This window comes from Oryzias latipes, chromosome 13 (assembly GCF_053564925.1).
Source record: "Oryzias latipes strain Hd-rR chromosome 13, Olatipes_Hd-rR_3.1".
NCBI classification, from domain to species: Eukaryota; Metazoa; Chordata; class Actinopteri; order Beloniformes; family Adrianichthyidae; genus Oryzias; species Oryzias latipes.
This window is the reverse complement of record NC_136249.1, coordinates 27,880,992-27,894,014: the sequence shown is the minus strand read 5'-3', so window position 1 is coordinate 27,894,014 and position 13,023 is coordinate 27,880,992. Positions and strand designations below refer to the sequence as shown.

General features: G+C 39.7%; 1 protein-coding gene across 8 annotated transcripts in view; it reads right to left on the bottom strand.

Annotated features, from left to right (window-relative positions):
• Nucleotides 1-13,023, bottom strand: part of frya (furry homolog a (Drosophila)) — a 50,214-nt gene that overhangs the window by 12,525 nt on the left and 24,666 nt on the right. For all 8 annotated transcript variants that reach the window (XM_078930113.1, XM_023961344.2, XM_078930110.1 and 5 more), the window contains exons 19-42: nucleotides 12,757-12,939; nucleotides 12,583-12,669; nucleotides 11,696-11,955; nucleotides 11,402-11,591; nucleotides 11,011-11,135; nucleotides 10,539-10,596; nucleotides 10,322-10,413; nucleotides 9,456-9,628; nucleotides 8,980-9,140; nucleotides 8,743-8,853; nucleotides 8,091-8,245; nucleotides 7,803-7,905; nucleotides 6,173-6,344; nucleotides 5,685-5,938; nucleotides 5,455-5,601; nucleotides 5,207-5,372; nucleotides 4,118-4,208; nucleotides 3,950-4,032; nucleotides 3,400-3,550; nucleotides 3,120-3,223; nucleotides 2,109-2,294; nucleotides 1,301-1,499; nucleotides 763-884; nucleotides 165-352 (exon numbers count right to left, since the gene is read on the bottom strand). In XM_078930113.1, the coding sequence (XP_078786239.1) occupies nucleotides 165-352; nucleotides 763-884; nucleotides 1,301-1,499; nucleotides 2,109-2,294; nucleotides 3,120-3,223; nucleotides 3,400-3,550; nucleotides 3,950-4,032; nucleotides 4,118-4,208; nucleotides 5,207-5,372; nucleotides 5,455-5,601; nucleotides 5,685-5,938; nucleotides 6,173-6,344; nucleotides 7,803-7,905; nucleotides 8,091-8,245; nucleotides 8,743-8,853; nucleotides 8,980-9,140; nucleotides 9,456-9,628; nucleotides 10,322-10,413; nucleotides 10,539-10,596; nucleotides 11,011-11,135; nucleotides 11,402-11,591; nucleotides 11,696-11,955; nucleotides 12,583-12,669; nucleotides 12,757-12,939 (3,561 nt within the window). The remainder of the gene's footprint in view (nucleotides 1-164; nucleotides 353-762; nucleotides 885-1,300; nucleotides 1,500-2,108; nucleotides 2,295-3,119; nucleotides 3,224-3,399; nucleotides 3,551-3,949; nucleotides 4,033-4,117; nucleotides 4,209-5,206; nucleotides 5,373-5,454; nucleotides 5,602-5,684; nucleotides 5,939-6,172; nucleotides 6,345-7,802; nucleotides 7,906-8,090; nucleotides 8,246-8,742; nucleotides 8,854-8,979; nucleotides 9,141-9,455; nucleotides 9,629-10,321; nucleotides 10,414-10,538; nucleotides 10,597-11,010; nucleotides 11,136-11,401; nucleotides 11,592-11,695; nucleotides 11,956-12,582; nucleotides 12,670-12,756; nucleotides 12,940-13,023) is intronic.

Below are 13,023 nucleotides of genomic sequence, written 5' to 3'. Positions count from 1 at the left end.
TTAGTTAAAAAGACTTATGAACCTGTGAATCACATTTATTTGAATTGGCTCAGCCCAATCTAAAAAATCAGTCAAATGGCATGAGTCTTTTCTAACATTTACAGTAATGATTGTTTTCATAATCTGGGAGAAACGGCACATGCATATATGGTCAGAGGACTGACCTGCACTTCTTCTCCGTGTTCACCAACAACTTCAACAAGCCGTGAGAGCAGGTCAGACACGGCGTGGGCAGAGATGGGCAGGTGAAGGGCCCGGAACACCTGGAAGGAGCGACCAGCGTAGTGACGAGACGAACTGCACAAGGCTGTTTGCAGCGCCACCTCGCTAAGTTGTTGCTCCAGATGGAAATCTGAACACAAAAAAAAGTCAGTAGCAAGATTTGGCAAAGTTTTCAAACAAGTAAATGATAGTAAGTAAGTAAGAAAGTAAGTAAGTAAGTAAGTGAGTGAGTGAGTGAGTAAGTAAGTAACTAAGTAAGTAAGTAAGTAAGTAAGTAAGTAAGTAAGTAAGTAAGTAAGTAAGTAAGTAAGTAAGTAAGAAAGTATGTAAGTACGTAAGTAAGTAAGTAAGTAAGTAAGTAAGTAAGTAAGTAAGTAAGTAAAGTCAAATTTATTTCTATAGCACCTTTCACAGACAGAAGTCACAAGCTGCTTCACAGGTTAAAATATATATATACAGCATATACATATAAAAACATAAAAGACACAAAGCATGTACCACGTAAAACAATCATCTGATAGCCACACATGGGAAGGTTACCTGACTTGGACTCTTTAAACACTGACAACACATGTCGGAGAAAGTTTGTCAGCTGTGTCATACTTTTTGAGGTTTGGTTCTTTGGTGAAATGTCTTCATGGCACCAAAGTGGTCCATATGGTCTAAAAAACCATAGAGAAAGGCAATCAATCAATCAATCAATCAATCAATCAATCAATCAATCAATCAATCAATCAATCAATCAATCAATCAATCAATCAATCAATCAATCAATCAATCAATCAATCAATCAATCAATCAATCAATCAATCAATCAATCAATCAATCAAATTTGCAATTCTTTTTACAAGAGAAAAAAATAATTTTGAATGGTCTGTAGCCATGTCTAGAGTGTCTGTCTGCTTTGAATCTGTTGCACTAAGCATGCTTCACCACTAGGTGGCAACTTTTATCAAGAAATATGATGAAGCACATCAAGGCATCAGAAGACCGTTTCTAACTTGTTTGCATAATTCAACTCTGTTCAATTTTTAAATCTGCTATTAAATTAAATTTAAAACACATCTCAGTGTTATACCTTGTTGCCAAAAACTCAATGAGCTTGCTGGCCTTCTCATTTGTTTTCCCGGGCCCCACCAGCTCCTCCATCTCCTGCATAATCTCCGGCAGATTATTGCTGCTGCCTCCCAGACTTAAACTGGATGATGTAGAGGAAGAGCTCAGCCCGGAGTCTGGCACGGGAGATGCCTGGCACTCCCGCAGAAAGTCAAATCCCCCTGTTAACCACACAAGAAAAGTGTGTCATCGCAGATTTGTACAAGTGCTTTGTTTCTTGGTGCTCATGTAAACTAAACTATCACAGCAAGTTGTCTAACTACTTAATTGCATCAGAAAATATTTTACAATTTTTTTTTCTTTGCAAAAGTAAACATTTGGAAAAGTATTTTTAAAAAAAAGTCAGCTAGAGCGAATGCAAAAGTACAGCATGTTTCACAACGTCTAGACATTTGTCATTTTAGCAGCCAGAGAGCGGGGAGCAAAAAAAAGTTTGTCCAAGCAGATGGCCCCAATTTGGGCAAGAGGATAAAAATAGCAGTATGGAATGCTTTAATCTAGACCTTTGATGTCCTCGGTTCTTAATACTGCCTTTGGCACAACATCCAAATATTTTCTTTCACCAGATAAGAACCTTATCTATTGTCCTAAAGGAATGCTAGTCATCTCCTCTTGACGCTTGTTGATTAAAGCCATCACAAAAAGTCATGTGCCAAATGCTACTCTGTCAACTTGTGGACTTTAATTGAAAATGAGATTTTCTTAAAACGAGAACATGTTAGAGTTGGAAAAGGCTCAAAGGTGTATGTTAAAGGCTATTTTTTGTCCACCTGAAGATGAAAACTCCGGCTGAAGATATGGTTTGCAGGTGAGGGTCTTGGTGACGTTGATCTCACGGGTCTGTAACAAAACTGATGCAATGGCCTGACAGTTGCTGTTACAGGGCAAAGTGATGAGCAGGTGGAGAAGGAGACGTTTGCAGTGCTCAAACACCTCTGGACGATAGTGATCCATGCCTGAAATAAACAGGATAAAATCAGCATTTTGCTCAATTATAATACAAACCTGTACTTAATAACAGCCAAAAAAAATGATGAAAGCATAAGGAAGACACAATATTATGAATAGATAGTTTCATAAGAATATTTATCTACATTGTGTACGACAACTTTTATTTTAGAACATTACAAATTCAACAGTAACTCTAAAATAGGAGACGTGGTTATATTTTTCACGAAACAAACATACCAATTATCAGTAATGAGAAGATCATCAGCACATCTGTCTTGTGCATTCATACAAAATAGGCATATATTTCAAATCTTTAAAATAAAATGAGGTTTTTCACGTTCTTGTGGCATTTTTCTGATAAAGAGGACATACATAAAGAACACTAAGATTTAAATTGTATATCTAAATATTTCTTTATTGAAATTGCTGTGAATCAGCAGCAGCCCAAAAAAATGCAGTTTGAAAAACATACGCTGGGTGGACCAAAAGCTCCCTGGTCTAAGCTCTCAGCAATGAGAAGGGGAACGGGGGTGTGGGGTTGCTCAGCGCCGACAACCCCACAACTCAGAGGTGAATTTCTATAGAACTGCCACTCTGCAGAAACTATGTTCTAGAAAATTACACAGGTTTTTAGATTTTGGCTGAAAACGGCATAATTACAATTAAAACACAACTGGGACCAAAAGATGATTGGAATGGCAGACTCTTATTATTAATAAATGAAAAAGAAATCTGATTTTTCCTATTTTATTGTATATTATATTTTTGTCAGTAGCAATGAATCAAAACATAGATTTTCTGGATGCTTGCTGGCTCTAAAGTGACTTTACCTAGAAATAGAGCGTGCAGAAGCAAAGGCAGATGAATGGTCCAGTCCTCTTTTATACTGTGATCCACAACCATTTCTGCCATGAAGATGACTGCAATATTACATCTATAAAGCAAAAGGTATAGTAAGTGTCTAATGAATTGCACATTTAAAAAAATAAACTAGATAATATTCTAAATATACACTCGAGCTGCTTAAAACAGAAAAAAGCAACATTTTAATCACCAGAGGGAAATTAAGACCATTTACACTAAAGCTCCTTTTGAATGATGTTGTCAAACCTGTGCAAAGGACCTCTAGGAGTGATGGTCTCAGGTAAAAAGTCCACCAGAGGAGCCCAGCATCCTCCATTGAGAGGCATAGGGAGAGAATGGGGCTGGTTGCTCTCCAAAACCGCCATCAGCCAATCAGCATAAGGGGGCAGAAGTTCGCCTGGTGAAAGGGTTTGAATAATCGTCTTTTTATGTAATAACCACAAACTGCATGTAAACACGCAGCTTTAATGGTAACTTACAATCTAACACTACAAAAGGTTATTGTATCAAAAAGAAACTTAAGAATTCTTGTAGTTGTTTATCTATTTATGTCTTACAGAGGAAGTAGTTAACCTCAAGAAAGCTGTTTCTCGGTGAGTATTTGGAGTGCAGGAACCCTGGGCTCAACTACTTCTGTTTCAGTGCCAATTCTCACAGACCCTGAAAAGCCGTGGGCCACTTTGCACACTGTTCATGCATTATCGATGGCATCTAGCCAGATTTTGTATTTCACACTTCCCAGCCAAAAAACAGCCCCCCTCAATAGATAGGTTGTTTACTACAAAGAAATGCTTACTCTTTTCTTCATCATAAGATCCTCCAGAACTGTTGCTGTAACGTGATTCCAGACGGTTGTGTGCTCGCATTAAATGACTACGCCTAGGATAAAAATAAAAATTTATACAAACAGTTCAGTATGACTGTTAGCAGTAAGATGAAAGTGAAAGATTTTTGCATACAATACCTTTCATCGTTCTCTTTTGCAGTCTTGGTGTCATCTAGGTCAGGAAAGCTGTCCTGGGCTGCCACAACAGTGTTGCTGCTCGAGGTGGTGCCTAAAATAACCCACATGTTAAGAAGTTTGCTTACAGAAGATTAGGAACATTTATAACAGAAGATCTGGACAGGGAAATTATGAATCCTAAATGATTCTACTGTCATAATAGCATGTTTAAAGTCAACTCTATTTTATTCTTTTCAACATCTTTTTTTATTCATAAATCAAGATAACACAGGTAACGCAATAAAAATAAAGAGTTTTTATTATAAGACTTGAAGACCCACTCTGATGAAAATGTTATGCTTTTAACATGTGCTTGTGGCATTTTTCTGATGACCTAAGGCATAAAGAGAGAAAATTGCATAGTATTTCTGTTTTCAAATGATTGTGAATCAGGAGCAGACAATAAAATGCAGTTTGAAAAAGATTGTATTTGTTCTGTAGAAAATACAATGGGTGAGCCAAAACTTCCCTGCTCTGCTCCATTCTAATGCTTTCACTTGTGGACAAATGAATTCATGTCCGTCTTCATTTTTCCTCGTCTGAGCTTCCATTTGATTTAAAACTGTACGACTGGATAGCTCCAACGTTGCTCGTCATTTTTGTTACACTGGTAATGTTAGGTTTTGGGTGTTAGGGGCTGTAAGCTAGCGGGAGAACGTGGAAGCAGATAGCTCAGTTATGGGCGAAGGGAAGAGGGGGCTGGGTTGCTCCATGCCAACAGTCTCGCCCAAAATTCTGGAGAGAATTTTGCAGCAACCACGTCCCAGAAAACGACACAGGTTTTAAGATTTTGGCCAAAAACAACCCATAATCATAATTCAAAGACCACTGGGAACATTTTGAAAATAGTTAAAAAGATGATCTTGAAAGAGTGGGTCTTTAGCAAATCTAATGAACAGCAAATCAGAGACCAAATAAAGGTCTAAGTAACTCTGTAAAGACAAATGTTAAACTTAAAATATTGTTCAAATCAGTATTTTAGAAGTATTAACTGAGCTAAAATGCATCTTTAAAACAAATTTCCTAGCTTAAACAAATAAAAAAGTGTACCTGAAGCGACAGAGGTTTTGCCTGTGGCAGTGAAGCAATAGAAAGGAGGGCTGTCGCTGTGCTGCACCATCGGGTTGACTGGATCTGTTTGCTGTAATTCAAAGACTAACTCCTCCATGGTTCGCGTGGTGTTATTCCTACAGAGATAGGTCACGACCTTCTTGATCTGAACAGATGCAACACGTGTTAGTAAGAGGCTGCAAAAGTATTTATAAAAAAATGTCTTTTTATTCATTTTGAAGGCTTACATATGGAAGAAGACTGGTGTGGCTGCTGACGCCACATAAGCTGATGAGGAACTGCAGGGTGGTTCTCAGATTGTTGCTCCACTTCTCACTGCTGACTAAAGCATTCCAGGTGTTTTCCATCTCTGGTCCTGGTAAGTCATCTCCATACTATCCAGCAGGATTAAAATAAAACATGTTAGCCATGTTGATCTCCCCCTTCGCTTAGATGCTGCCACAGCAGAGTAAGTTACCTTTGCGGTCATGAACATGAGGTTATTAAGAACCAAAGATGTGGCCTGTAAGGATCCCCAGCCTGAGCCTTTTAGCTGGTGTGGTGAACCTGTGTTCAGCGGGTTTGAAGAGTCATAGCTAGGGGTTGAAGGAGCGAGTGAAGGAAGCAGCAAACCACTGTCCACCAGCTCAATGTTACCAAGCCACGGCAGGAGATAGGTGAGCATGATCTGCCTCCCTTTGGGATGAGTAGTAGGGAATCTTTGGCTAATCTCTGAAACAAGGACATTCGCAGCCTGCATATTAACCAAACAGGTACATTTTACAAGCATTTTTAGTTCATTTTCTGATAGCATTCCTTTGGCTGATACAAAGTCTCTATGTTCATTAAAAGCAGAAAAGGCAAACGTCTAAAGATGATGAATAAAGTGAGATTAGAAAAGAGACAAACTTAAACATATTCCAACAGAATGTGCTGAAGATCCATTTAAACCAAACCAAAAAGTACCTGAAAACAAGGGAAGTGTGAGTTCAGGGTACTGCCTAGATAGCTGGCTGGAGAGCTGGGGCAGGGAGACGCTGTACAGAGGTGGCATTGGACCGTGGGTGCCATACAGGATGCTGCTGGGTTTCTGCTCGGCAACCTTCTTAGAGTACAGGAACAGCCTGGATTCAAGAATCTGTTCATAATAAGAAAGAGAGTCTCACTTAATGTAATACTTAGAGTGTAATACTTAATTCTGTACATTTTTACAGATGCTTCACAAAAAATCTGAATTTTGTGAAAAGTTAATTTGTTTTTAGTCAAATCAAAAAGTAAAACTAGTATTTTATATAAAGTTATATAACACATAGTGGGCATTTTGGCTCAAAAAACCTGTTAAAGTTCCACTTTGAACCATTGTAACCACCGTTTCAAGTGGAGTTCATAAGAAATTTGTTTCTGAATTGTGGGCGGGACTGTTGGTACGGAGTAAGCCCACCCCCATTTCCCACCATCCATCTGTTTAGATGCTCTCCCACTAGCGTATAGCCCCTAAAAACCCTCAACATTACTGCTGCAACAAAAATGGCAAGCAATATTGGAGCTGTTCACCCATACAGTTTCTCTACAATGTATGCATCACAATGCACTGCCAATTGTAGCTTTTACTGCACGTCCAGGGGCGCAAAAAGTGGGTATGCAGCGTACACGTCGAATAGGGGCGCCGGCCAAAGCAGCGCCAAACTGAAGCTGTGACAATTATTTTGAGTCCATATTTTTTTATTTCTCAGGTGTTTGTGCACATATATTTACATGGTATGATCAGTAACAGAAGCACATTGAAACTAATAGGGCGCTCCCGCCGCAGCCGCTCCTCCCTCCCTTGGGTCTTGTACAGAGAGTGCAATCGACCGTGCTGGAGCGCGCTCTCGTAGAGACGCGCGCGAGGGCGTGCGTCTGATTATTTTTATTTGAATTGTGTGATCATCTGATGACAGCGCGTTTTAAATGTAAATGCAAAAGAAAAAACAATCGGGGGCTCAAAGCAGGAAACGCAGAGATACCAGCAATTCAGAAAAAGAACTGGACTGCTGCCCATATCAAAGTCCTATTTTCAGATTAAAGTAAATTTTCCATTTTCTATAGAAATCAAGGTTTTGCGGAAAAGTGTCTACTGCAAGTGATGATTTCAGGTCATATGTCATTCTTTGGTGTTGGTACAGGTTTGTCCCTGTATTTGAACCTGACAGAAAATGCCAGGAGGAAGACATGTGATCTATCGGCCAGAACAATCAGAATGACAAAACATAAAGGCAAAAAATAAAGACATTAAACATCTACATTTACTTGTAATGATTCTATGTAAAATACAAATCTTACTCTTTGAATTGACTGACCAAAATATTCAGGATATTCCGTTTTTCAGACACTTGTATGGTCAAAATGGATCATTTATCAGGCTTTAGAAAATGTATAGAATCTAAGACCACCTGAACCTTTCAGTGTTATTCAGTTTTTAGACAGTGACGAGCACATGTGAAACAGGGATAATGATTAAAGTGTCAATTGAAGGCTGTTTACTGTATTTAATAAATGCCTCAAAATGATTAGGCTCCACAAAATATGTTTTTTCCCATAAAACCCTGTTACTTACCTGCATCAGCTGCATTGAAATTTCATAAATTTCTCTGTTGGTGTCTGATGCCTTGAAGAGGACCAGATTCAGCAGTGTTACTATGTCACATGGATAGTTCTTGCTGGTAAAACAGAAAAAAAAGTAGAAAAGTGAAGATACAAGTTTTATCAAGTTAATGGGATAGTGAGAACTTTAACAGGATTAAAGTCAGTTTGACACTATAGCTTATTGGCTGGTGGGTTTCTGGACTGCAAAAATAAATGCAAATGATACAAACTAATAGTATTAGAAATCGTGATTTTGCACCTGCTGCTGCAAACTGTAGCAATGGCTTTGAAGCAGCCCGATGTAAGCTGGAAGGAGCCTGTGTAGCAGCGATCCACAGCCCAGTTGAAGAGGTTGACCTGGTCAGCGTTGAGCTTCAGGAGCAAGATGACAACTTCACAGCCCAGCTGATGGACCTGACCCAGAAAAACACCCAAAATTCATTGGATTTCATGCCTTTTAGTGTGATGTTTATTTTAAAATATTTAAAGATTTTGCATTTCTGCTACAAACAATATTTCTGTTTAAGTCACATGACAAATTCTGTCATGGAAGAATGTGCAAAATAAACAAGGTGTATCAGCTGCACAAAAATGTTATAAAAACTCTTGATAGTACACGTCAGCCTCCTACAGGATTAAGTTGGTGCACTGTTCTGTAAATAGCTTTTTAAATTATAATACCTTGATGTTTGCATTTATGCTACATTTTCTTTGTTCTTGCTTTTTTTATTTCATTCTAAGTCTTTTTTTCCCCTCTGCTGTCAGTTGCTATGGTGACAAACAAATTTCCCACGTGTGGGATCAATAAAGTATTTCTGATTCTGATTTTTCTGAAGGAAGTTTGAGGAGGATTTCAGGTAGGCCAGCTCTTTGTTCAAGTGCCCCAATGTGGTAATGCATTGGCTACAGACCCGCTGATCTTGGCAGGCTAGTATATTATCCAGCCACTTATAGAGGTATCCATCAGGAGAGAGGCCAACGTTATCAAAGACCGGTCCACAGCAGAGCACAGCAGACATGGCCTGGAAAAACAAACATCAGCTAACTTAGCTCATACTATAATAGCTTAAGTAAGCTTGATATAGATGTTCAAAATTTCCCACATTGAAGCCCTCACAGTAACTTCCAGATAGTTTTGCCTGACTTACTTTTAGTGCACAATACTGATATCTTGTGATCTGATGATTCCTGTCACTGTAGCGGTCCAGAGGAGTAAACATGACACTGAAAGGGCCAGCCCACTGGCTGAAAAGGATGAAGAGGTGATGCCGAAGGCTCTGCTGTGGAAACAAGAAGCCCCTATGGCTCACTAGGGAGGAGAGGAAATGAAAAGAGGTGTTAGTTTGAGGATTGAGAAGTTGGCAAAATTATTGAAGGCATCATACGTTCCTGCTTGATATCTGAGTTTACTTTATATTAATGAGATGATGATGTCCCTTGATAGATTATTGGTTATTCCATAGAGACTTGTGCACTTGGCAACCGTAAAACATTATGTGCCCTAAAAAACTCTTTCCTTAAGCTGTTCTATTTATAGATCCACTCACAATAGGCAATGTCAAGATGAAGCTCTGTGCCAAAAGTGCTGAAATTTTTATGATACACGAGTCAAAGGACGTTGTACCTGGTACACACTGGATGAAGTTAGCCACCATGGCACTGAAGTGAGCTCGAATGTCCTTGAGGATCTCTGCATCTTTGTCATTCTCGGCTTCCAGAAGCGTTCGGGTTAGATCCACATATTCCAGGAACAGAGCACCGAGGGCAAAGGTGTCTCGCTCCAGAGCTCCGTTTGTGCTGAAAGGCAAAATAAAACTTTATGAATCCCAAAAAGGGGAAATTTCCTTGTTACCATAGCTCTATTAAAAACCGCTGATGAATGATAAATAACACCATTTAAAAAAAAACATAATAATTATTGTCCAGTGTCTATGAGGTGTTGCGAAGTCTAATAGCTGACAGAAAGATCTGCAAAAGTGCTCCTTCCTGCTGTAACGTGTTCAAGTTTCTGACTGAAGGAACTCCTCAATGCACTCATGGTCTCATGCAGAGGATGTTGAAGAGGAGGACGATTGTCCATGATGGATTCCAGTCTTTGTAACATCCTCTTCTCACCCACCACAGTCACAGACTCTAGGGGTCATCCCAGGACAGTGCTGGATATTTGCACCGGTTTATCGTTCCTCTTCCTCTTCCTCTTCCTCTTCCTGTTAGCGCATCGACCCTCCCAGCAGCTCACTCCGTAGAACAAGGGTAGATGCAACAATCCCATCATAACAACAATCTCTTTAAAAAGAGTCCTGCAAACTCTGAAGAACCAAAGTTTCTCATCCTCTTCTGACAGCAAACGATGCACCAGCAGAACGCTTTAGACCCAGAAGTGGTAAAAATAATCCAAAAAGGAGCAGCAGGTTAAAAAATATAAAAAGACTAAAGAAACATTATTCTAATATTTGTTTGTCAAGATATGCATATTAATTTGATGCTAACCTGTCACTAACAACACCTGCATCGGCTAGAAGCTCAAAGATGCGCAGCAGCTGCAGTCTCAGCAGGTCTCGCCGCTCACGTCTCTTTTTGTTCTGAAAAACAACGACATGTTAAAGTTGCCAGTAAAAAAACTCATAGTTTTAAAATTACGGTATATGATTGACATTGTATCTCTTTCACTGTAATATATGTTGTGCTAAAAAAATGGCAAACAAACCTCGGGTCTTCTTTCTAATGCCTCCTTCATGATGGGATGTAACTCCTCCACAAGCTCCCTGTGATTACACGATGAACATGTTGACAGGTTGCACTTGGGCTATTTTTATTTTTTTAAGTAAAAAGGATTTGAGTCCGACAATCTCATTCTGGGAAACAATTGACCACAAATGATAAAAAAGACATCAAATAGGTATAATCCCGCTTCAGCTCCACTTTAAATCCACAAAAATATAGGTTAATGTGGACTTTAATTATAGAGAATTTTGAGGATTTAAGCTCAATTTCATTGTTTCTCCTATTAAAGGGGCAAAAAAAATCCATGCGGATTAAACTGATGTCATTTTCATGTAGGTCTCCATTGTTTCAACTATAATTTCCTAAAACCTATTTACAAAAAAGGGAAATTTGAGTTTACTAAAAAAGCTAAAAACTGTTCAAAAATAACATCCAAACATGTTGTATTGATATACCTGAATATGAGAGAATTAGTGCGACCGAATCCCAGAACTAACGCCTCTGTCAACTCGATGCTGTCTGCCCTCATCAGTGGAACCAACTGCTTCAGGAGCCAAGCCACAGATGGGCTTCCGATAACCTGAAACATCAAACACCAACGCTTGAGACACACAAACAAAATCCCGCTTGCTGCTTTAACACCACTAATCACTCACAACTGCACGAAGATGAGTGTCTACTCTATTCACAATATATCAGCTTCCCTGTCAGTTCATGCAAAGAATAACTGCTGTGAAACGTGATACTTTGATCTTCATTGTCAATAAGCTGAGTATGAACACCTGACCTGTTGAACACAAACAACAAAGGGATTCAGAAAATGCCTGTGCAATAGGAGACAGCTACCTTGGTATCAGAGCTGACACCGCTATCAGGTGTAGAAGCTATGACCTCAGGTGTCGATGCTCTCAGGTGGCCGTGGCTCATAATACTAGGCTTGGCCACCCCAAAGCAAAGGATCAGGTAGTTTCTCCACAGGGTTGCATAGTTATCAGCACCTCCAGAAGTGCTGGTCTTCTTTGGGTACACCGAATTACTGGTGAAAGGAAAAACGTTTTATTTGTATTTAAAATCATCTGGGTTATGTGGTCACAGTTATTGAAAACAGGACATGTGTTAGTCAAGTGTGAAGACACCTACTTGGGGTCCACCAGAGGCATGAGCATCTGCAGCCGGGTGAAGACGTACGGCCAGGCGTAGCTGAGGGCCGTGGGGCAGTGCTTGGGCAGGTTGTCCTGTCGGATGAGGCTGTAGACACACAGCACCCAAGGGTCCTTGACAGACTGGGCAAAGATCCAAACATGAGAGGGGCTCCTAATGTCATAATGACTGTTGACGAGTAATGCATTCCACTCCACGAGCCACTGAAGATCCACAGGGTGAGCGGCTGGCAGGACGGCCTAAAATACAGCAGGGACACAGCAAAGGGAAGGGTCAGAGGTCATGGCTGAATTAGAACTCAAGGAGAAAGTAATCCTTTTATTTACCTTTTCATTTATAAATTCAGTGTGCCCTTGTTTATTGCAGGAGTTACGTTATAAAAACAAACCACAGTAGGTGAAATCTGTGTTTTAGGCTGTAACTACACTACACACTTTATACAGCTCTTCTCAAACAGACATGAAGATTTTCTATCTTGTTGAAACTCTCAAATCTTCAAACCTTAATTGAAAAATAAGTCCAGTTTTGGTAAAATGAGAAAAAAATGTGTCTGTGATTTAACAATTATGTATATATGGCAAACTGAACGCAATCTGTACAGGAGACATGGCATGGAGGGGATTGATTCACAAGGTCAACAGCCAATCAGAAAACAGAACAAGCAAAAACTTAAAAAACAACAACCTAAATGCCACAGAAAAAAATCTGCAAAGCAGCGAGTCAGCAAAAGGTGAATTGCGATAGACTGTTAGTAGACTGTAGACTGATAGACTTTTGTTTGCTCAGGTAAAAAAAATAAACGGAGGGCAACCTTTGTTCTGTTTTTGCTTTAAACTCTCATAATGAGAAATCTAAAAACGTCTTACCGTGTCAGAGGCTGCAACGTGAACAAAACTTTCCAGGATTACGGGGCTGAGTTGATCCATAATCTCTATCATTGGTTTGTCATCTTCCTGCAGGAGGCAAAAAGATTTGAGTCTTTAAATCAATTATTTATCTCCGTCACGGCATATTCTTTTGAGACTTTTGGAATTTTTTACCTCAGACTGTCCGATGGTCTGAAACAGGCTTCGAATCTCTTTGAGAATTGCGATCGACAGGCGGCGAGTGCTCACTTGACACGAGCAGAGCAGGACGAGAGCCAGTCCCTCCACAGCGTGGAGAACGGTGGAGTGGGGACCTCGCTCAGCGGGAGCCTTGACATTCGAGTTGGACTGCATCAGCTATGACATACATGTTAAACCAAAACTCAAATGCTGAAAACATGACATCTTGGCCAAATATGCTGGTAAAACAGCCATTTGAGA